Consider the following 26,318-nt stretch of genomic DNA (forward strand, 5'->3'; position numbering starts at 1 on the left):
GTCTTTTTTTATTGCATACACTAAGGCATTGTTTTTTTGTTGTGCCCAAATGGTTTACAAATCAAATGATTGTTTACACACACATATATTGATATTACTGTATATTTTTGTATCTTCCATAACTGTCACTGCAACAGTCAATCACTGCTATACTGTACGTATTGTACACCAACAGACATATTCATATCTTAATATGCCTGTGTCTTCTGTAACTATCCATGCGATCAATCACTGCTATATTTAAGCTTGGTTCCCACTAGGAGGCAATGCAACGACATAAACGCCACGTAAGCGAGTTGATTAATGACACGGGTCAGTTTAAATAATCCATCACTTGTCAATTGACTTGCATTGCCTTTGCGTTGCGTCCTAGTGGGAACCAAGCTTAAGACAATATTGTACACCAACACACAGGGAACAACAACAGGTATATTCTTCAGTAGTACTATTATATATTAAATATTTATCATTTACATACAGTATATACAATGTCAAAACATAGCTTTTGAAGAAACAAAGCTGTCTATTTGTTTTCTGTTAACATTACCAAATAGTCCTGATAATGAATAGAACAGTGCAGGCTCATTTAATTGTTTGTATAACTTCATTTCTGTTCTCTTTTCCATATTATTACCAGTCCCTGTAAGAAATAATTATTATTTCAGTGAATGATATGCATTCTACTGTAATTATAGCTATTTATTCTCATTTTGTATTAATTTTCAATTTGTAAATAGCAACATTTTGTTTTCATGACGCACCACTAGCCTATCGAGTCAAAAAGTCATTCTGAGAATGCACAAAATGACTGCACTATACATGCTGCATAGTCGATATTGTGTAGACAGCCAGTGATGTGATAAAATTGAGACACCCAAACCAACCCCGATAAGTGTGCCCCCTTGTCATTTGCCAGAATTATCTGGGGATACCCCCTTTTTAAAGAAACATACTTACATTGCAATCAGATGAAGCTAACAGGCTTTCATCATAGTTAAATGATACGCTGAGAACAGGACCTGAGTGACCTTGTAACTTGTTAACGCACGGTTTAGTTGAACGTTGAATATCAAAGAAATATACGCACATGTCCTCACTGCCTGTCACTGCAAATGAAGATTTAAAAAGTGTATAAATTCATTCATTCATTCATTCAATCTTTTATTTCGGAAACTCTGGTCCATAGAAAGTAAATTACATATAAATGAAATAAATAAAATAAACAAAATTACTACTACTCATCTCAGGATGGCATTCCATCTGGAGAGCATCTTCGACTTAACTAAGACGTTGCTTATAATCGTTGAGATTAAAATATTTTTGCTTGCATTAAGTCTACACATCAGGCCATATATTGATATTCTTAACAATTCATAAAAAGAGGGAATTCTACATTCCGTAAACATGAGGCTGGCACTGCAATGTCGAGGCCTTTGCAACAACATTCTTAAACCATTATTGTAGCATACCTGGAGAGATCGCAAGGTACCTTGATTATAGTTGCAACATAATAAATACTAGTCTCCTTTTCAATAAGCGTTTTTTTTTTTTCAGGAAGTTAATTTTTTTATGATCTTTTCAGAAAGTGTTTTTTCTAGCTATTTTGGTCAAAGGTTATCGACCTGCAGTTATTGATTACCTTTAAACTTCTTAAATTCAATTATTTTAAATAATTGCTATTTTTTCCTGTTTTTTTGTAGATTCACTATACACACAATGTCAAATATTTACATAATCTATTTAGAATGTGGTTTCACTTATACTGAGAAATTAATTTTCAATGCGAAGAGTTTCCTGGTTCCATGGGAAAATATCATTTAATGTTCCATCGTTAAGTGACACAACCAATTTCACAATTAATATTTCGTATGTTGCTCATTGTTGCTATTCATACCAAATTATGTTAATGTCATTATAGCATATAGCCATCCCACGTTTGCATTGTCATCATATCCTCCAATTGAATAGGAAAAGTAGTAACAGATGTAAATTATTATTATATTTTTTAGGGGAGTTTTTTGGTGACCAAAACAGGAAAATAATAACTTATAATAGACCTTGTCTAGGACGTTAATGGAGCCTGTATGATTTTTTCAATAGTACCTTCAAATGGTGGGTACATTTATTAGATCAAGGAAATAACTGACACTGAAACTAATACTGTGACATTATTATAAGATTTATGACTATAAATACCCACTGAATAATATAAAAATTTCCACGTTTACAGATTTATTTTGCAAACATATTCTTGAAATGTAAATATCAATTGTCCTTATAATACAATATTACACCAGTGGCATAACGTAGAGGCCTTTTTGACATATTTTAATGCCTGTTTTTTTCCTCTGGGCACTGCTCAGAGGCTCCCATAAGCTCCGGGGCCCCTGGGTTTAGACAGTGAGCGCTCATAGTTGTTACACCACTGTATTACACATAGACAAGATGAATATGAGAACGGGATTAGTCTAAACTACACACCTATTATTATTGCACTCATTATATTGATATTTTCTCATTTTTTTCTTACCTACACATGCCCCTTCCCTGAATGACATTAGGGGACAAAAGCTACTGCGAATTGCTTCTCGTTTGTGCTTGATGGCAAATGTTTTCTTCAACTGAAGGTTTCCGTCTTTGCCCATTACCCTTAAAAGAACAAATAATTTGCATTTACTTTCAATAGTAATATAATCCGTGTATGATAAAATCTATTTTTAGAATGTCGTTGTATTATAATAAATAATACAGTCAACTCTCCAAATAACGGCAACTAAAAATGGTGTATTTTGTGAACGGTGTAAATGTTACTCTTTTGTGGTGTAATCATTATTAATCATATGTATTATTAACACTTATCACAATGATTATCAGTCAAAATCTTGTCCTTTGCTCATTTAATTAACCTTTAACCTTACGTACTTATAAAGACACACTTGATTTACAGCCACATTGACCAATAGTGATGGATCTCTTGCTTCCCGACTGACCCATGAACGAAATGAGATACACGTTACAGGACTGCCTTCGCACACGTTAATTCTACAAAATGAACATTTTTATTAAATAGATCTTACACTGCCATCATGGAGGTAATGCCCAAGTAGCAAAATATAATTGTAATAAATTACCATTCCCTAACATATAGAGTAACATAGTATTTACATGATCATTCTAGAATAAGATGTTTTGATTTAAACCATGTATAATTAATAAGAACAATCAAGAACATTCCAGAAGTGCTATTAATAGAAACTGTAATCATGTAATAATGAGAAGTATAAAGAATGATCTAGAAGGATAGGAGCATCTTGTATATAAAGGGTTGTAAACTATTGTAAGGTTGTTGGATTAGAGGTTGGATTAGAGGTTGGATATTATATTGTAAAGTTATTGTGAAACTGTTGTTTAAAGTGCTTACTGGATTGTTGAAAGTTGAAGTTGATTGAAATTAAAGCTTTGTTTTTGAGTTATTTTACAACTTTGTGGATTTTGTGTGTATACTTTTATGTCACAAGGGAGTTCCTAAAGTATTTTCAACCGCTCGGAAACATACGTGAGAGGAGTTCGTGACATAATTTGGTGGCAGCGGTTATTTCGATCTACTGTTCGACTTAACTGTGTATTTATCTACAGTACTGTTGTGATATTTTGTGGTAGCAGTTTGATCTACTGTATTTTGCCATAGATTGGTGGCTGTTTAGGATCAACTGTACTTTTATTGATATTTTGAGGAAGTGGTACTTACGATACTGAGATATTTTACGGAAGCCGTGGTGCTACGTTTTGTTTAATCGTAAGTACACAAACATTGTTTTAAGAACAGTACATTATTTATTTGGAACAGTAGACTTGTGAACGTCTCGGTAACTACGATTAACTAGTAACAAGACCCTCATCCAGATTTAAAAAATGGCTGATAAACAATCAACAACAAGATCCGGTAGAGAATACAGCGGCGGCGATGAAACTGATTCGGATGTAGAATCAGTTCAATCAATTCAACCTGAACAACAGGCAGAAGAGTCTGGACCAACCAGTGGACATAACCCTACAGGGGCTGACTCATTTTCAAAAGATTTTTTGTTGTTGATGCAGCAGCAAATGCAACAGCAGAATATTATGATGCAGCAGATGATGAAACAACAAGAACGTTCACGTCAAGAAGATAATGAAAGACGTCGGGAAGATATAGAGAAACAAGAACGTTTACGCAAAGAAGATATGGAAAGACAAGAACGTTTACGTAGGGAAGATATGGAGAAACAGCAAGCATTAGTAATGGCGTTAATGGACAAGCAAAAGGACAGTGAGGAGAAACGATTAAAAGACATAATGAGATTGAAGGAAGTTCAGATTGCAAAGCTTTCTGATAGTGATGATATTGAAAATTATCTCACTACGTTTGAACGTATTGCTAACACCTATGAGTGGCGAAAAGAACACTGGGTAGTAAAACTAATACCTCATTTGACAGGCAAAGCAAGAGCAGCCTATGCATCACTACCAGTAACAGAAAGTAACCAGTACGACATAGTGAAGAAAGCAATATTACAAAGGTATGACATAACTGAAGAGACATATAGGCAAAGGTTTAGGTCAATTAAAAAGAAAAGTGAAGAAAGTTATAGAGAAATGTATGTTAGGTTAAAAGATTTATTTACTAAGTGGGCTAGGCCTGCTGATAAAAGCAAAGATGATTTAGCTGAAATTGTTATTTTAGAGCAATTGATAGATATTATGCCCACAGGGGTACAAATTTGGGTTAAAGAACATAAACCAGATTCGGGATTAAATGCTGCGGAATTAGCAGATAATTATTTTCAAGCTAGAAAAGGTATCGATTTTGAGAAAAAGTTTCAAAATAGAAAACACGAAAATAGAAACAACCAGGAGAAAACAGTGAAAGGCACTCCTGAAGTTGACAGTAAGGGTAATAATAATCCCCCTGATAACTTTCATAAATCACAATCTGACGCTAGACAACCTCTCGTTTGTAGACGGTGCAAAAAAGTAGGCCACATAGAACGATTTTGTCGAAGTAAGGATGGCTTTTTGTCGACAAAGACAGATACTGTTTCAAAACCATGTACACCTTACATTTGTAGAGGCCTAGTTGAAGGGTGTGATTGTGAAATTTTGATAGACTCTGGATGTGATATGACACTTGTTCATTCTGATTTAGTAGCGGCTAAGAAAATTAATCGCGCGGAGCAAGCTAAAATTACATGCAGGTGCGTCCATGACCATGTCCAAGCCTATCCTACTGCATTCGTCAATATTAAGGTTAATAACGAAGACCATAATTTGTTGGTTGGCGTTTGCAGCGATTTACCAAGAGATGTAATTCTTGGTAGGGACTTTCCTAAATTTAGAGACTTATTAGGGAAGGGGGATAAGAATCATGATAGGCATAGTTTTGTTGCCACTAGAGATCATGCTAGAAAAGAAAAACTAAGAGAGGAAAACGAATTAAAGTCGGAAAAAGCTTCTGGGGTTATTTCACATCAGTTAGATGATGTGGTTAATTTTCAAGAAGAATTTGGACATTTAGATGGCCAACTACTCAGTAACAACCCTCCCAAGGAAAAAGTTCATAAAACCAGAAGTGAGAAACGAAAAGTTAGGAAAGAGTTTGCAAAAACAAAGGAAGCTCAATCTAGCCAAGATAGTGAATTAGACATTTTAGATATTGGCAGAGATAAAATTAAGGATTATCAGGTTAAGGATAGAACTTTAATTTCACTTCGGGAACAGATGTTAGTACAGAAGGATGATGACACTATAAAGATAGTCTGTAAGGATGGAATTTTATTTAGGCAGGTTTTCACTAAACACCAGACAGAACCAATAGAGCAATTAGTAGTTCCATACCCTTGCCGTAATAGTGTATTGAAAGTCTCACATGATATTCCTTTGGCAGGTCATTTAGGTAGGAAAAAGACATTAGATAGGATAAAGCAGAGATTCTTTTGGCCTGGTATTAGAAAGGATGTGACCGAATATTGTAACACTTGTGAAAATTGTCAGAAAACTTCAAAGTATAAAACTAAATTGAAGGCCCCGATGATTCCTATGCCAATAATCAGTGAACCATTCCGTCGAATCGCTATGGACATTGTTGGTCCACTAGCACGGAGTAAGACAGGAAATAAATATGTCTTGGTTATCTGTGATTATGCAACTCGATATCCGGAGGCTATCCCACTGAGAAGTATTGAAGCTCCAAAGATAGCGGATGAGTTGATTAAATTATTTTCCAGGGTAGGGGTACCAACAGAAATTTTAACCGATCAAGGTTCTAACTTTACCTCTAAGTTGTTGAGTCAAATTTATAAGTTACTTTCAATTAAGGGCTTGACTACTTCTCCCTACCATCCACAAACCGATGGATTAGTGGAAAGATTTAATGGCACCCTTAAGGCTATGATTAGAAAATTTGTTCAGGATGATCCCCGAGAATGGGATAAATTGCTTCCGTACCTATTATTTGCTTATAGGGAGGTACCGCAGGAGTCAACTGGGTTCTCTCCATTTGAATTATTGTATGGTTGGAAGGTACGAGGTCCACTTGATATAATGAAAGAAATGTGGACAGGCATGGTGACAGGTCCTCAAAGTGTGGTTTCCCACGTTGTTAAAATGAGAGATAGGTTAACTTCAATGAAAGATCTAGTCCAGGAAAACATTGAACTATCCCAAACAAGGCAAAAACAAAAATATGATCAGAAATCTGTTTGTAGAGAATTTAGTCCAGGTGATGAAGTCCTATTACTCTTACCATCTAGTAACGATGCATTAGAGGCAAAATGGCAAGGTCCTTACAAGGTTTTAAGGAAACTAGGTCCAGTAAACTATGAGGTGGAAACTAATGATAAACGGAAAAAGTCAAAAGTCTACCACATAAATCTTTTAAAACAATTTCATCGTAGAACCATTGAGGCTATGCTGGCTATAAATGATGTAACTGGACAAGACGAGGGTCAGGATAAGGACATTTCTTGGTCAAATATTTCTAGTTCCAATTTAACCTTAGATTCTGGTGAAGGATTAGATGAATCTCAGCTTTCAGATTTAGCGGAGGTGTTTTCTGAATTTGACTCAGTGTTACAGGATAAGCCAGGGAAAACTACTGTAATAAAGCATGATATTGAAATGAACCTAGGGGTACACCCAGTTAGATTAAGAGCTTATCCAATTCCTCAGGCTAAGTTAGGCAAAGTAAAAGAAGAGATAGAATCTATGTTGGAACTTGGGGTTATAGAAGAGTCTCACAGTCCCTGGTCCTCTCCTTATATCATGGTACCAAAGCCGGACGGTACAGCTCGCTTTTGCGTAAATTACAAAAAAGTGAATAGCTTGAGCAAGTTTGATGCATATCCAATGCCTCGAATAGATGAAATAATAGGCAGGGTTGGTCCTGCTAAATTTATAACAAAGTTAGATTTATGTAAAGGTTACTGGCAGGTTCCGTTAACTGAACGGTCAAAACCATATACTGCTTTTTCAACACCAATGGGTTTGTACCAATTTAAGTATTTACCATTTGGCTTGCATGGGGCTCCTGCAACGTTTCAAAGAATGATGGATCAACTGTTGCGCAAGAAAGAATCTTATGCAGCAGCTTATATGGATGATCTGGTAATATTTAGTCCAGACTGGGAAAGTCATATCCATCATCTTAGGGACATTTTTCGGATCCTCAAGCAAGCTAATCTGACAGTCAAACCTGCAAAATGTAGTTTCGCACATAGTAAAGTGCATTATTTAGGGTATGTAGTTGGAGAAGGAATGATACGTCCTCAAAAGACTAAGGTAGAAGCGGTAGTACAATGGGAAAAACCTAAAACTAAGAAGGATGTTAAATCTTTTCTTGGCCTGACAGGATACTACCGAAAGTTTATTCCTAATTATGCTGACATTGCAGCACCTCTAACTGATCTGACGGGGAAAAAACATCCAGATAAAATCAAATGGACGCCTGAGTGTGAAGATGCACTTTTAAAGTTAAAACAGGCGTTATGTTCAGACCCTGTGTTACGAAACCCAGATTTTAATGCAGAGTTTATACTGCAAACAGATGCGTCAGATCGAGGGTTAGGTGCAGTACTTAGTCAATTAGGTCCTGATGGTACTGACCATCCAGTATTGTATCTTAGTCGTAAGATGTTCCCAAGGGAACAGAATTATGCAACTATAGAGAAAGAGTGTTTAGCTATAAAATGGGCTGTCGAAAGTCTGCGATATTATCTACTAGGCAGAAAATTTAAGATAGTTACTGACCATCAACCACTCAAATGGTTGGTTGAAATGAAAGAGACAAACAAAAGACTAACTAGATGGAGTCTTGATTTACAACCTTATTGCTTTACTGTTGTACATAGAAGGGGTATTTCTAATGGTAATGCTGACGGATTGTCACGAAAACCATTAACTTAAAGCAAGGGTTACTTTACAAATAGACAAAATAGGTTTTCATGTTTATAAGTTACTTGTTTCTTACATTTTGTTTTAATGAGAATTTGGTTTTCACGTAATGTAGTTTGAATTTATATTCATATATTAAACAGGGTTTCTAGGTCGGAAATGTTATATTTTGCCACGTCCGTGTATACTTGCCCCTCAAAACTCCAAGAAAGAGTTTTGAGCTCAGAAAGAGGGGGGAGTGTAATAAATTACCATTCCCTAACATATAGAGTAACATAGTATTTACATGATCATTCTAGAATAAGATGTTTTGATTTAAACCATGTATAATTAATAAGAACAATCAAGAACATTCCAGAAGTGCTATTAATAGAAACTGTAATCATGTAATAATGAGAAGTATAAAGAATGATCTAGAAGGATAGGAGCATCTTGTATATAAAGGGTTGTAAACTATTGTAAGGTTGTTGGATTAGAGGTTGGATTAGAGGTTGGATATTATATTGTAAAGTTATTGTGAAACTGTTGTTTAAAGTGCTTACTGGATTGTTGAAAGTTGAAGTTGATTGAAATTAAAGCTTTGTTTTTGAGTTATTTTACAACTTTGTGGATTTTGTGTGTATACTTTTATGTCACAAGGGAGTTCCTAAAGTATTTTCAACCGCTCGGAAACATACGTGAGAGGAGTTCGTGACAATAATGTGTTGGTGGATATCGTCATTTTACATACAAATAACAGTTTGGCTTATATCCAATGAATAGGGCTACAGTACTGTTTAATAACATTTTTCTAAGAACAAGGAAATTCTACACATGGTTCAGGAAATTTCTATTTAGCTCAACAGCTATTAAATTACAAAGCACATTTTTGGTATGTTAAAGACAACATGCTTACGTGATATTTTCTTACCGTTTACTTTTGGTCAATTTTCCAGAAGCGGTTTCATAAATAAATGATGTAATTGTACCCTGAAAGAAATATTATTATTATCACTTTGTAAAACCAAAAATAAGTTTTGGAAAGTACTTTAAGTTGAAATGTATTACTTTTATGCATTGTACATAAAAAGGATTTCAAACATGTACAATATGCATGTTGATTGACAAACCTTGTCATCTCCAGCCCATAATCTCTGTCCATCTTCGTCAAATTCTAGAGACAGCACCCGGCCAAGTGTCTTGCCTAGGCCACCTTTGAAAGGCTTGCCTGTAGAGATGTTGAACACCTGTACATGGCCTTTGCTGCTACCAGTCTAAGTGCAATGTTAAGTTTATAAGTTTCTTTTGAATTCCCGAAAATAATTTTGTTACTGACTCTTTTGAATTAATATGCTAAAACCATAGAGAACCACACTTGTAGTTGGATCAAATAGCTGCTTTAGATAACCCCACTCCATCCCCAAAATCCTCAATATTCAAATGTACAGGAGAAAATCCAGTCAGTCAGTTTAAAGTCACTTAGGTTTAGTTTATATGATGGTATACACAGTAATATAAATCTGATGAATTTGATCCTTCACTATTATATGATATTGCTTTGTATATCAAAAACTGGTGGTCAAGATGATCTAAATAATCTACTAACACCAAAGCAAACACAAAAAGGATTAATTGAAACCACCAAGAAATCAAAATCTAATCCACAATATAAATTAAGTATTTCTAAATCCATCAGTCACAATGCGCTAATGCTGGAATTGTCAAGAATGCGTTAGAATTAAGATTAATTCAAATAAATGAGGTTTTTCCTTCCTTTCCTTGGGATTAACAGGAAACAAATCTCAATGGGAAACCTAAGGACTATATCATGAATACAATACGTAGTGTCAACGTTCTAAGCATGTGTAACGCTCACTCAGGTGCTAAACTTCCCATTGTTTAGTGTCGTTAAAAAAAAACCTTGAACTTGTTTTGAACCCCATTTTTTTAATAAATTAATGTAATATTGATCATTAGCTTGGTTCACCATGATTTGACTTTCCACTCTATATTCATGTCATTTGTGGACTGATAATATTCTCTTAGTCACTCTCGGTTATGACAAATGTACTATTAATAGTATAAAGTGAAAACCAGACATTCCATCATCCACTTATTCTGGTGGACTTACCACTGAGAGGCCCACTTAAGTTCCTGATATTGAATTCATTACAGTACTGTACTTCCTTATATAAGATTTAATAGATAATTTCACAATTTCAAAGTTTCATAAGCTGGTATCAAGCCAATATAGTTTTTTATTTCCATAGCACAATTTTTAATACCTTGAAGCACTATAAGCAGAAAATATCTCATTCCTAAGGGTTACGCTGTGTCATTCAGCCCATAGCCACCAAGGCCAAGTCAGCCGAGAGGGATAGAACAGATACACCGGGAAATCTAGGGAAGATTTTCATTAATTTGATGTTGGAGATTTGTCCAATCTGTGTAAAGGGAAAGTGATGCAGAAGACGAGTATGATTACTGTAGATTTGTGCCCTATTAAGGTCATTACAGCATGTCATAAGTAAAACGAGATTTAAACTGAATCAAAAGTAATTGAATAGATACTGCTTAGGTTTCATTTCAGTTTCTAGGTGTTTACATTACGAATGTCCGTTAATTAACACAAACCTCATTCACTCGTTTAATTAAGAACTTGTTCTGTTTGATAATAGACCATTATATATATATATATATATATATATATATAAAGTAATCTTATATTTGATTCACTTTATTGATGATGAAATCAGTTGGTAAGTTTTGTTCTCACTTCTTGTCTTTTCAATATATTTATGTAGCATAATGCATATTAATTTAAATAAAACTTGTTACTATCAAGATTCTCCAAGCCGGTGAGTGGACTGTAAAATACAAATGACATTTTCCTAAAAGTAAAACCATTGTGGCCTATACAGGTTACCCACAAATGACATGCGTAGAGACCTGAGTCCCCTGGTTGAGGAACCCTAAGTGGCCCTCCAACGCTGGAGCACTGATCAGGGGCTCCATAAGCTCAGGGGCTCTGGGTTTAGCCAGTGAGCGCTCATAGCTGCTAACATTTCGAAAAACTTTATTGGATTTCAAAGCTAACATAGTGGTTTTAGGAAACTTGTTTAATTTGAGGATTGGGGAGGATAGGTCAATGTGAAGTAAATAGTACAGTATATTTTTTGTAAGGATACAACAATCATATTGTTATTAACTGGCTGGAATGTACATGCTAATAGTTGACCTTTGGCTTGATCTTGTACTGTCCGCAAACATGACCCAGAACTGATGGACCAAAGTTTAGCAGTTGTGTCTAATGACGCAGAGAGTAACAGGTCATTTGATAACGACCAACAAAAATCTGTCAAAGAAATTGAATAAATATATTTATAAATGATTACATATTAAACTTGTGGCAATAGAGACGTGGCAGTGAAAAAATAATGAGGGAACTTCCCTTGGCAGTTTCAACTAAAACAAAACCACTACCAGAAACAAACCCAAATAAATTGTATTACTGCAGTTACTGCAGTATGTCATGTACAACAGCACCTTAATTACAGGTACCCTCACTGTGAATTAATTAAATACACTGCATAATTGTGACATTACCTTTAACCCCTTGAGTGTGACCTTTAAAAACGCAGACGACTGTCGCAGGTTCTGGAAGGACTTGACAGACCGAGAGATTACCATCTAGCGAGCAACATGCTATGCGCGATTTGTCGTCGTTTGCAAACTTTACGCAAGTCACTATAATAAAAATAGAACTCAATCAGTATTGTTTTTACTTAAAAGCGAAAATAAAATAATTTCTAAAACTGTTTATACCAGTAGAACTGTTGTATTCTTATGTAAATACAAAGTATACTGTATTTTCATTGCAAATAAAAGAAGTTTTCTGTCTTTTGTGAGGGGATTTGCAATTTAAATAATACGGTGGCCTTTATTACTTATTTTAAATATTCATGAATATTCATATTGCTTATACCTGCACTTCTATGCTGGTCAAATATGTGATGCATGCCAGCAAATGCATAGTTCTCAGCCGTTGTTGTATCACCAGCCATAGCCCTGAAATGAATACAATAAATACATCTTCCTCTAATTAAAGAACACTTTGAGGCCAGGGTTCTTGGTACTACAATAGGTCTATTTTGTGTTCATTATAAAAAGACATAAGATCAATGGACTGTTACGAGTTCCTATAGAGTCTTGTTGTTAGATTGCCTTGTGTTAAGTATACAGTTTACCCAATACACCAATTAACCATAACATAACAACTGTTGGCATCTCTACCCTTCCTCACCTGCTAGCTTCCGCATTTCTAGTAGGTATTAGACCCACACTCTCAACAGCTCCTGGGCTCATGTTTTCTGATTTGTATGAACCCTTGCTCTGTTGACGTCTGTGAGTGCGGAATGACCCTTCTCCTCCAAGGTCATCTAAACTCTGTTAAGAAAGTAATTACGTAAAATATTGTATCAGCATTTTAAACTAATAAAACAAAGAGGAAAAAATAGATACTGTACAACAAAATTGTCCCCTCAATGGATGGCTAATTTATGAAATTATATGGGAAAGTGTGAACTCATGCTAAAGAGGTGTAATGGAGTAAGGGCCTAGCATGACTATTGGATTTTCAATATATAGTTCTATGTGTCTAATAATGTGAACACGCATTAAATATATTAAAAGAAGGCTATATACACACACGTTGTTATCGTTTACCAACTATATAACACGGCAATCCGTCAATATTCTTTTTTATTACTATCTCAAAGGAAACACATTTCCTGCTGGAACAATTGAGGGAATCTGTAAGATTTCCTTCCTGCTTTTTTCTGCATTCCCATGTATTGTATAATGGTGTTGAGTGCTGAACTTTAAGTGGTACAATATCAAGTGCAGCAAATTTGTGTGATGACTTGGAAATACGACCTTGGTAATATTTTATACTAAGTTATATGAAAGATATTACTAACAATTTTAAGTAAGTATTACATCATTTTGTTGTGAATCAACCATCAGTGTATATAACTTAATAATGAATGCTCATTCATTCTTTATTCAAGGATTTTATTTCAATATAATTTAGACTCTGGTTACATATTGTTCATAATTGCAGAAATCATTTAATCAACATGTCTTTTTATGTAAATACTACTTTAATTTTCAAAATAGTATGGTACCATCTACCATATAAAACAATTTAGTTTAGATAAACAATTGTGAATTATTGTTACAATTACAATTTGCACTTCATCTTTTAATTCATCATTAATTTTATTAGCCACCTATTGTTATTGAGGCCAAGAGAAGGGAAGAAAAATAGTTTTTACAGGAAAAAATTAGATGTCGAGTCTCTCAATATTTCATTAAAAAAATGTTTAATTTTGTAAGGAATCTGATCTTGTTTGTTTTACTTACTCCTCTACTCCCACGAACACTTGCGTTTCTACTCCACAGACTTCCACTAAAATATAATAAACAGGTGAATAATTATCTTTCATATCAATCATATTTTCACAAAACAGTTTTACAACTGTATTTAGATACATTTGATTCTAATTATTATTGTATTAGATACAGTTACTATGAATAAGGAAATCAGTGATGATATTTAATTAATTAAAACAACATAATTAATTGTTGGCCTATAATTTCTTATTTAATTCCCGAAACTAGTGAGTGAGTGAGTGGCCGAGCGGTTAAGACAGTGGAACCGTAATTACGTAGCCTTAACATCGGCAGGGGTTCGAGGCTCACTCACTCCATGGTTCTGGTGGTAGAACGAGTCTTCTCAGATAGGACTATAAACCGTAGGTCCAGTGTACACAACTAGCTTGTGTGCACTTTAAAGAACCTAGTACATCTTTCGAGACGAGTAGGGGGGCTACCTCGGTGTATTAGTACATCCCAGCCACTGATCACCAACTGGGCCCTCTGGGAGATCAGTCTTTGACTGAAGAGGTCACCCAGTATAAAAATGAACTAACAAACAAACAAACTAACTAGGTTAGTTTGTATGACAATCTATGATTAACTATGGTTGTTTGATTTATTATTGTGGTATGCTATTTGTAAATGTGTTTCATGTGGCTTGTTACCTGTGATCGGACAGAGACATTGTAGCTCCATATCGTTCCGTTAGTAATTGAGTTCGTTGTTTTAAGTACTGTCTACGGACCTGCGGATCATTCTTTGAAATGGAAAGAAGACGATATCAATTTAAAACCATAATGTTATAGTAGTAAAATGAATACAATTGTATCATATAATTTAATAAATGTTTGTAATAATTGCATGTATGTGTCATTTTGCAAATTTGCTTCTAAATGTCTGCCATTAAGTACATCTGGTACTCAGAAGGTCTGTTTTCTGTGTTGTAGGATTTTAGTTATTGTTTTATTTGACAAATAGTAGAGCAGTTTCAGTAATTCTGCTACCTCCTGTTTGGCATGCTCCCTTAAAAGCTGACTTCGTCTTCTTATGTACAAGGTTCCTGTAAAAATAATATAATAAATTAATAGAAATGTATGAATCTTTGTTATTATTGAATCTGGTACAAAGAATTTACATCAATGATCAGTATCAGTACAGTGAGTTAGATTATTATATTATATAGGGCAAACATATCTAAAAAACACTACACTGCATGCATCTGCAAAATTTAGTTTTATGCAATTGCAAAGCTATATACTTAGCCTATATAGCTAGCTAAGCCGGTTACCCTGGAATTGGTCTTTTTAGGCCTAGGCCTAGCATTTTTTAGTATACTATTTTCTTCTTTTAATACTTAATTACTACAAAATAACATCACTAACTAAATTGCGGATTATTTGGAGTTCTATAAGCATTATATCTAGCATCTACTGCTAAAACCTGCTGCCACACAGCGGCCATTTTTCGGCGATTGATTCCGTTTTTGTTTACACCACACCTTGAGGTTACGGCGGCCGGACCTACAACAAAAACAATAACAACATTGTAGCATATTTTCTATTACTTAATTCATTTTAATTAGTTAATAGATAAATATAATACAGGTTTATTTAAAAAATATAAATGTACATCGAAACGTAAACTAAATATTTTGCCTTGCTTATACGCCCAAACATTCATAAATTAAGGAAATAAATACACGGTATTGTTGTTCAGTCGGTCAAATGTTAATGAATTGAAAATTAAGGTCAATGACATAGGTCACACACACGCAGATTTTCGATTTTGAGTCACTCCTCTGCCCACCACCACAAACAAGGAAAGCGTTGTTCTTTTGGTTCCGCAAAATCTTATTTTTCTGAAAGATTTTTCCGTTTGAAATATCTCGTATATTCTTTAAGAGTTCTTTCTAATGAAAGATACACTCTTGTACGAAATGAATGAACAGGAAGGACAAGATTTTACGGAATACAAGACTGTCAATCCAACCATCACACAGACCGGTGTAAACAGCGATGTAGCCCCCGGTAAGTACTTTTGTTTAGGTAACAGGATAGGCGACGATCGTCTGGTGTTGGTGGAGACAGGAAGTGATCTTTACCTAGCCTACCTATTAATGTTTTGTTATTGTCTTTGACTTTTGACTCATATCGGTTTTATATTGTTTTATAATGTGTTTGGTTAGTTAGGCTTATTAATTACAATTAATTGTTTTTTGTGTGTTCACAACTTTTCTAACATTTATTAACATTTAAATAAGACTTTTTTAGTTAGTTAATCATCATATTTTATTATTTAAAAAAATATTTATATATTTTTGCTGCATATATATTTATGAAACTGTTAGTTTACAGTAACATAAATGATAAGTCCATTAATATATTTATATACAAAGCATTTTGTCATCTACACAGGCTAATTAATGTATTTAGCGAGTTTTGTATTTGTTTGTGAATTTATTTTAAAAAAATTATGAGATAGAACATTTTTTATTATTTTTCACTCGCAGTCTTTTTTATTGTAATGAAAGTCATTGTAGAAGCAAGACGAGAAGGGATAGGGACATGTTACTTTCTTATTTCCTAATCAAAATAAAAAAATGTGTAACCAAAGTCTACTGTATATGTATCACAGTTACACTGCACATCTGTGAATATTTAATTTATTTTCCAAATAAAACAATAGAAACAACACACACATCTTGTTTCTCTACTGTTGACAAATTTAATGATTTTTAAACAACTGTTTCAGCCCTGAAGGGAAACAATAAATGAATACACTGGCTACAGTATCTAGAATACAAGGCAAATATTGACTGTGAAATGTATGTAGTAGCAGTAGCCTATGTTGTTGAATAGGCTATATTGACAGCGATGCGGTAGCAAGCATGGCTTTGCTCTCATTGATGTCATTTCCTTCCACTGATGAATAGGAGTGGCAACGAGATCGTATACAGGATTTATGTGGAATCCCAATGGCAATATGCAATATTTTCTCTCAATCACATTAATGGTTTCCCCATGATGGATTGACTGTTAATGGATAAGAAAAACATATTATTACAGTACAGTAGGCCTTCATAAACTATCCTAGTCGCGTCTATAAGTCACTGACAGTAGTACTGTAATTAATAAGTTCAATTTGAGTTCACCGATGAAATAATTATTCAAATTAAGACTTAAGTCTCTAGACTCCTAGAGATTCGAAAGTCAATTTTATAGATTCATTTAATTCTTCTCAAAAAAAAAACCAGTATATGACTATAATGTGTAATATTGCATTAATAGAGCTAGGAATCATTTACAGTATATTCGATGCAGTCAAGATCGCTGTGCCCTACTAACACTAACAGGAATTTGCATAATGATGTATATTTTGCATATCAAGGTTACATTCAGAATTATAGCACAATTTAATATATTTTCTGACAAGGTCTTCTTTTCAATGGCTTTAATTAGAATGCTGATTACAATTAATATGGTCCTAACTCTGCTTTTATTACTAATCTCTTTTAAATCATTCTTGAATTACCTGTAATCCCTATAGACTCTGTTCTTGATCCCATGATCAATTTAATACTAATATTCTTGCAAGTAAAAAAGACTTTTTATCTGATCAGACTACTGTATCATCGCATAACTCTCACCTAAATTTATAGGCCTGGACTTCATATTTTCTTTGATCAACCTCATGCATGACTCAAGGTAGATTCTTACTGTATACTGTAAGTCTACTCTGTACTACTAATATTCTATATACAGTACTATCTATTCTACAGTAAGGTGGTACAGTACCTTTCTATATAGTATTTATATCTATAAACAATTTTGTTGACACATAATTTCCCGCAATATAACCCGACAAGTTCCTGCTAGGATAAAATCTACTTCCTTGTTTTGATAAAGTAGTTCATATTTATTTTTTATGCAATTGAACTAAAAAAAAAAGTACAGTACTCCTCATATTATAATAATAATAATAATAATAATAAATTAGATAGATTAGTAGCATCTGTACTGTACGGAATTCAAGCCAAATATGGCTGCAAGGTCCTAGTACAGGGCAGGTTCTTGGACCAATTAATACTGTACTGTAGTGGTGCCTAGAAAAACTAAGCGCTGTGAGTGTGAGGTTTTTTTGGCTAAACTTATTAGAAAGGTCTGTATGTGTATCATGATTAAAAACCGGCAAATAAAATAAGGATTTTTTACTACCTATGTCCTGGAGAACTGCTAGCAGTACTGTATGCCTGATTATTAAAAATTAGACAATTCCTGTACCAGACATACTGTATTACACAGTAGTAGTCCACAAGGGTATAAACAGACAAGCAATGTTTAAAAAGGGTTATCCAGGGTTGTTCTGCAGAGAAGTACAGTTGAGTTAGCAATATTAAGTACAGTAGCCTACAGAGTTCACATTTGGTCAATAAGAAAGTATTCATTTACAATAATACATGATTGTTACAAAGTATTGTAAGTAAAGCCACATTGCCATTCATGTGTGAAGCAGGTGTGTGTTAACACAGCCTACACTGTTTTACCATCATTCTCAACGGTACTGTATGTTCACCTTTCTAATATTTACTATAGCACTGGTGTTAAAAACAGGGTCAGCCCAAAATGTATTTTCTCCATGGTTTTAAACATAACTGTAGGTACTGAAAAAAGCATTTAATTATTTATACAAAATTCTATTGTGGAGGAATTTACTATTTCTAAGTAACTGCACAAATCATAGCCACTAACAGGTGTAACATATGGTGTATAAAATATGTATTCAACAGATTTATCCTTTTAATTCAAATGTGTGAAGATGAAATTGAGCTACTGTATGTAATGTTTTTCTGGAGAGTGCTGTAATTTATTTTGTATTAATTCAGTTTCAAATTTGACAAGAATATTAATTTAATTTCATGAGATGTATTTTAGTATGTAGTACAGTGAGTACTGTTCATTATCCAATTACTAAAAAACTATAAAGTTAAGAATTGTTTTTTACGAACAACAGTCACTCTATTTTAGAAAATCCAGTTTATTAACTTTATTGTGTTTTGAAACATCGCCGGAAAAGCCACAAAGTAATGATTTTGCTTTAATTTTAATATAAAAAAAAATAAGATAGTTACATTAAACAATCAATTGCGATTAATAAATCACCATGGCAATGGCTTACGTGCCAAGTACGCACAGGGGACAGTTTACTGTACATGAGATTAAGAAGATGTATGTGTGTATGACGTCTGTCCATGTGGAAATAATATATATTTATTTGATTGTTGGATCACTAATGTAAACACAGACATTGCAGACAATTTTTTTTAAACGTTTGACAAGTACAAGTAAGCAACAACAGCACAATTTAATCTATAGTGAACTATGCTGAAAATTAGATTTTGACAGGTTGAGATAATTGAATTGGTTGGATGGTGATTGAACCTGCCGGCCTGGGTATCTAGTGTCATTCTATTAAGACTGTGTCGTTCTAGGATTTACTGTGTACTAAACTCGGCTGATTTGATTCGTAAAGATCTTTCCTTTAATTCTTCAACAATTAAAAGTAATCTGCAAGTTTCTAAGGTAAATTATATAATATTATAAAGAGCTACTTTAGGCTGAATTGTTATAAATTAACAATCAGTGACTTGTGTGGGATAACTAATTGTAGTTACTGTACCTTCTAATGTAAATAGCATTAACAGATAGCTACTCTAGGCATGTGATGTGTAAATTCTACCATTCCACAGGAATGTTTGTAATGTGATAAACATTACCACATTAAGACATAATTTATGTCATTATGTAATGAGTTTAATGAACTGTTGTGCTTACACATTTATCTAATTTAATGACTAATTTTACTCAGTAAAAAAGAGACCCCCTGGGATACTACAGTAGTGTTGGCCTACAGTATACAGTATTACTGTTACAGGTATGGTGTATGCATTTTTGCTGAAAAAAAAGGTCTATTTCAGGCCTAGCTTACCTGGATAAATCGACAATAGCCCGTTCTAGGCTTAGATACAAAAAGTTAAAAGTTCCTAGAACACCCCTGTTCCCTACAGTAAATGAACCATTTCTGTAACATGACCAATGTATGTTCAAATGTATTTAAAATTAGAAAGCTTCTGTGCCAGTTCAGTTCGTTCCATCTAGGGTAGCAATTATTTTAGCCCCAATTAAATTTCTAGTCAATAACGTTCACATAGCCCAGGGTACAGTATTAACTGTAAATAATATCACACATTGTAATTGAATATTAACATACATTATGAAACTAAATGTTGTTGTATTAAATTATTAAGCATATAACATTTTATAATATATATAATAAAATGTTATTATTAGCAATAATATCTGTACAACTAGCAGTGCCCTAGTTTTGATATGACCTTATTCATTTTAGTATTAATGGAAAGTATGAAGCTTAATACATTACATAGATTGTGTATTATCCCATGGGAATCTACATCTACAGTTACATTTGCCACATGTAAACTACATTATTACAAATATCACTTTTTTTTGCAATCGTTCTCACTAGCATTGTAATATACTGTTATTCCCTGTAGACTATATAGACATTGTTTATTGTAATTACAGTAAATTATTATTTGAAATGAGAATGTGTTTTCTATCTTACACTACAGTAGTACACTAAATATTCCAGACAATTTGAATTGCTCTGAAATGTTCTTGTCTTAGAAAAAACTACTTGAAATTGAATTTCAACAGATTTTAAGTTTATTTTGATTGTCGAAATGTTAAAATTGTCTGCTTCAAGTGCAAATTGACCCATTAAATTGATTAAAAATATTTTATTATTTAATGAGCTAAGTAGTACAATAGTAACAGAAATCATGGTATAAATTATTGTTCTTAATCTTATACTACTGTGGGTAAACTAATTTTTCTTGGAGCAGCTTACCATTACCATCAATAAATTAAGACTACAGACAGTAAGGAGAAAAATAAAAAAGATATAGAGACATAAATAAATAAGAAACGGTCTGATTCAGTTTTGCAGCTAAATAAAATTATGAACTACTTTTCGATTCATACTTTTGACAGACTATTAGTATTATAGTAATGTGTTGTCTATTTCATGCCTACTGTAGCTTACCTGGATAAACCAACATTAGCACCACATCCCCATCCCCATCCCCATGAAAAACAAATTCTGGATCCACTAAGTCTGTGAAACCCCTTACCATAACTTGTGTACAGTTTAGTTTGAAACCTACCTACCTACTGATTTTCTTTGATTACATTCAAATAATATGGATTTACATTTAAGAGCCTACTTCATCGAGAAATTCCTTCTCAGCTAAAAATTAAAATGCAATGTAATCTAGGAATATGAATGTTAAGTTCTTGATGATTTAGAAATTTGAAAAATGTTATAATTGATTTAGGGTTTTCATAAAAATCAGAACTTGAAATTCCCTCAAAGGTTTGCGATGTTATCGTTTAAACAAGTGATTATTGTAATGACGGTTTACAGTAGTTCCGTGCTTAGCTGATTTTCATTTGTGAGGATCTTGTCAGAGTGCCTGTTCACACTGAACCAATTTAGTAATAATCAATTAAATCAGTTTACTTAGTCCATTAGAAACAGGACAAGATTTTCAAAATTGATAAAAGCTAACCACTGAGTCAATCGGTTGGTAAATGCAGAAATAATGCCATTGTTAGCTGCAATCATAAAATTGTGACAATATTATTATCATCATTACAGAACTGCATTGATCATACATACTGTAGTTAGCCATACAAGATTTTCCCACAGATAAACTATAAACGTTATCTAACTTATAGATAAACAAGCAAACATTTTCAATAGTATACAATACAGTACAAGGCCTATGATATACAGTATGTACTGTACTGTAGATAGCAGAGATATTATTATGCTGAGACTGAGATTTAGCATAGGATAGTTTGTCGCCCTCTATTTTAACACACTGTTTTTCCTCTCTTGGTGAAAATAGAAGATAGTTCTATGATTTAACCTAAATTTTAATATCAATTCTTTAAAAGTAAATAATGTTCCAAAATAACCTCATAATGCCTTGCATCTGTATTGTTTTTTTTTTAACCTGAAATAATTCGGCATCTTACTACTGAGTGGTAATAAATTTAACTGTTAAGCGGTTGGTTTTTGAAATAATAATAATATTTTTTGGGATGACATTCTTTTATCAGAAGTAAAAGGTGGTTTAGTTTTTTTGTGTGATGATATACAGTAGGAAGTGGTCTGTGTTTAGTCAGTCGTCTGTGTTTAGTCAGTCATTACCCCTCAATATCTATTTTTAGATAATTTCTAAATAATGTAAATTTATGTTTAACATCAACCTGCTTATCATTTCAAGTAAAGTGTAGGTTACCCTCATATTTTGAAAATATTGTATTTTAGACAAATTAATATGAATAAGTTTCCTTATATTTTCTCCAATGTTTTGTAAATGTAAGTAACATTTGCTTTTTATAGTGTAACATAATACATACAGACTGAATTATATTTTCAACAGACAATATTTCTCTCAATTTTTTGCTCGCACTAACCATTATTATGTGTTGCAGCTAAAGTTGCAAAGTGATAACTGCAGTAGTTAAATGGCATTCAACACTCAATATTAGATTTAACTGGTTATTTGAATTTTACTTGCAGTCAAAACAGGTCTATTGTCTCTTTTTATATTCGGGTTTCATCAACTTTAACAATATTGAACCAATCCACTGTGATACAATGTATCATATTATTGTTGATGTAAAAATTATAGGACACAAAAACACACATTTTGCAACAAAATGAAGGACATGTATAAATAAGGATGTTTTTCCAACCTCACTAAACAACTGACTGAATGCCAAAACATATTGTATCCTTCAGAATCTATAGCCTTCTGGACATGGTCAGTAAAAAACATGAAAATATGTCCTGCCCACTCAAAGTTGATCAAAAGAAAGAAATGTTTACCATAAATTTTGTTTAAAATACATACTGTACTACTTTAGAAGAAATTTTATTTATTTATTTGTTTATAAATTATAGATTCTTTTTTTCTACAAACCAGCATACAGTACCTTATAACAATATAATATCCAATTACTTTAAATATATTAAATGAATGACCTCTTTTTATTGTACATTACTTTTGTTCTTTAACTGACCCAACCCTGAAGGTATTTCTCCACTTTCAGACCACATTAGTCTCAAATTTTGCTCAAAGAACATGAACTGCTAATTACTCTATCTAGTTACACCCTTGATTCTCTGTTTATTTATAAAATTCCTTATTAGGCATAGAGCTGTCTGTCTTCTATAGGACCACACAAAATGGGAAGACAATGGTAGCCTTCAAAAGTTAGATTTGAAGGCTGTTGTCCTTTCATCTTTTTTGGAGTCCCATGGTTAATAACAATATGCAGAATAGATACTGATACAATACTATGTTCAATAATGATATTTATACAAATTTGATTAAACAATCATAATAAAAAGTAATATTTTACTTTTTAGAATTGATTTAATTTACCAACGTTAAACAGCTTTTTTGGGTGGAGGTTTTCAGCAGCTTGATGGAAGGCGGAGTTTAGAATTTCGGCTTAGATAAGCTTATTTTTATTGCCAACTTAGGAAGGGAAAGTTTGGTAGCCTCTGATATAGTTAAATAGTATTATTAATTTTCGAACATAATTATTGTTTGTCAGTTACAATAAAGTCCCTCATTATTATTTATGAGGCATATTAATTTGCGAATGCGCTGGTAAACGTTCATACCAGTAAAAGTTACCCAACAGTTCGTGCTCCTCATTTACAATTTATTACTCGTCAGACACTGTGTATTGGCATTCACTGTCGATTCAGTACTTTTTCTAAATAATCCTGATTTCACAGTTTTTGGACTTTAAAAGAAACAATTTTAAAAGTTTTAGATTTTTATCTGTCCGATAAATGGTAAGTTTGTTTGTTTTTTTATTTTTAGACCTATCATGAAGTAACTTCAATTTCTTTCCATGATTTTAATTATACAATTTCTACCATTTGTCAGTGAGGTTATATTTACACAGATAGAATTATGGTGTACAGTATTAGCGTACATCACTCATACTGTAGCAAGGTCAAATAATAAACCGCATAGAAAAAAAACGAGGGTGTTCAGACACAGAGAAATGCTTATAGTTATACAGAATTAAGGATGCTTCTTCCAGTGTGAACATGCACTTAAAACAATCCTAATTCTGGTATGTTTGTTATCATGTGTTGTTACTGCCATTTATCACCTACTGTAGATGTGAAATGTTAGGAATTTAACATTATCTGTATAGTTATGTAATCATTCATTCAGTTAATTACAATATGATGGATCCACAGTTCTACTTCAGACAAGTACTATATGGGCCTGTTCGTAGGGGTTGAAAATACCAGCTTATTCCCGATTTCCGTTCGCGTGATCCAATTAACTTTTGCCTCAGGCTACAAAAAATTTGAGGTAAAATGTTCACCAAATTTGCAGGTTATTTCAGCGATAATCCAATTATACTCGACCTTCGAGGATAATAAATCTCCGATAGAGGCAATGTGTCAAATTTTGACAAACGTTCGCTGCCTAGGCCCGTCATTTCTCCTACGAAGCTCTTCCATACACGATTCGAGAGCGATCGTCAGCTGGTGCTGTCCTTGTTGGTGTAGACCGCTTAGTAGGCCTAGCTGGTCGGGGAGCCGCTGGTCGGTGGTGTTTCCGTCGTGTAACATTGGGCTCAAATTCTTCGTCAATGAGTAAAATAATGGTCGTCAGGAGAAGGCATATTTCGGCAGGATTATCGGCGTTAAGAGGCATAAGGTTTGTCGCAAGGATAAGCAGTGTAAAAGGTAGCAAGTAATTGTTATTGTAAAGAAAGATCGCGAGTAAAAAATATACAACACGAAACTAGCGTGCGAAAATGGGGTCGTAGGTTGTAAAGACAACTGACCTTAAAACGTAATTTCCGGTTTGTGATTCGTCGATTAAGCATTTAAGCGGTTAAATATTTCAAGTACGAACAACGCTCAATTTATAACCCGAGGCATGGGTGAAATTAAGCGCTTATTTTAACCACCGTACGAACACGACCTATGCCTGCAGTGCAGACAAAACTGCTCCTAGCTGGTTACTGTGATATGAACTATGATAGTAGATTATCCCATGGAAAGATTAGTAGATTATCCCTTGGAAGAATTATTTAGATAATTCCTCCATGATTACCCCATCCCAAAATAAGATCTTGCACCTCTGGGTCTGTTTCTGCTGAAAAAATCAAAATAATCGATTTTTTCCAGTCACCGCAAACCACAAAAATAATCGCGTTGCAATTGAAAATTGCTACGACTTTAATCGGTTATTCAGGTAATCGGTTTTTAAATTTTTCCCCGTTTCTGCTGCCCAAAAATAATCGATTAAAAAAATAAGAGCAGAAACAGGCCCTCTCTCTCAAATAATATGATGGATATTTTTTTTTCTTCATGCAAATGTTGTGTACAGTGTCAGATATTCCCATTCAAAATTAGAAAATGTGAAACATATTATTGAAATAAAGAATCAATCCTGTACAGTACAATAGAGAGAAATGGCGAACCGACGTCTAAAATCCGAGTGGGTATAAAATCATAACAAACCGTTGAGGGCGGCACATTTCCTATGTTTATACACGTGAATCATGGCGTCGTCTAACCAATGTTGTTGCTGTAACGCTCATAATTCTTTTCTATTTGTGTATTTAGTCATCCATCATTCACAATCATATTCCTAAAAATATCTCATATCTGTAGATCTACATTAGACTAGGCCTATAGTATTATAGTAGAATGGTGTTATCAAGTATTCATTACTGGCGGTAGCCCCCCTCTGCAGGAAGTATAGCCACATAACAAAATGGCAGTTGTCAAGCTGAAACTAAAATGCTAGGCCTACGTCTACTAGAGATGCTCTATTTAGTCTTACTACCTAGCTAGGAGAGGCCTAGCAGCACCCTAGCTAAAGTAGTAGTACAGTAGTACAGTATGCAATAAAGAATTTCCAATATTATTATTATTATTATAATAACCGATAATCCGTGCTAGGCTCGCTCGAGCAGGCCTACTCGAGGTACTACACAGCATCAGCGAAACTATCTAGGGCCTAGAGCTGGGTACAGTATATAACAAAAACGCGTCTTAATTCAATCCAAATTGAAATAAAATATGTTAAGATTTGCCCATATAACATTAAAATTGTTATGGGTGTTGCAAAAAAAAAAGATACTGTTATTATGTGTGTCTTAAACCAGTGGTGGCGCCAGGCTGGCTCTCCCGTCGGGGAGTATTGGCCATATTTGTCGGGGAGAAAAATATGATCATTTCTTTTCTGGTAAAAAATAAAACCATATTAAGTGTACTACTATATATTTTAAGTAACTGCGGCATTCCATTTTTGACGTACGTATGATATACTG

At 33.6% G+C, this 26,318-nt stretch overlaps 2 protein-coding genes across 2 annotated transcripts in view; one reads left to right on the forward strand and one right to left on the reverse strand.

The window, feature by feature from the left end:
• LOC140061670 (WD repeat-containing protein 13-like) lies at positions 1-17,545 on the reverse strand. Its single transcript, XM_072107908.1, has 15 exons — positions 17,377-17,545; positions 15,228-15,365; positions 14,850-14,905; positions 14,511-14,602; positions 13,831-13,876; positions 12,710-12,852; positions 12,392-12,474; positions 12,013-12,153; positions 11,595-11,761; positions 9,537-9,680; positions 9,338-9,396; positions 2,923-3,042; positions 2,531-2,649; positions 958-1,106; positions 1-640 (listed from the first exon to the last, which is right to left on the reverse strand). Exons 1-15 carry the CDS (start codon positions 17,408-17,410, stop codon positions 605-607), a joined length of 1,527 nt encoding a protein of 508 aa, XP_071964009.1. The 5' UTR covers positions 17,411-17,545; the 3' UTR covers positions 1-604.
• LOC140061687 (cytohesin-1-like) overlaps positions 15,622-26,318 on the forward strand; it is a 47,828-nt gene continuing 37,131 nt past the window's right edge. The window contains exon 1 of the mRNA XM_072107910.1: positions 15,622-15,872. Within this exon, the coding sequence (XP_071964011.1) occupies positions 15,758-15,872 (115 nt within the window). The 5' untranslated portion in view covers positions 15,622-15,757. The remainder of the gene's footprint in view (positions 15,873-26,318) is intronic.

Source organism: Antedon mediterranea, chromosome 1, assembly GCF_964355755.1.
Source record: "Antedon mediterranea chromosome 1, ecAntMedi1.1, whole genome shotgun sequence".
Lineage (NCBI taxonomy): Eukaryota > Metazoa > Echinodermata > Crinoidea > Comatulida > Antedonidae > Antedon > Antedon mediterranea.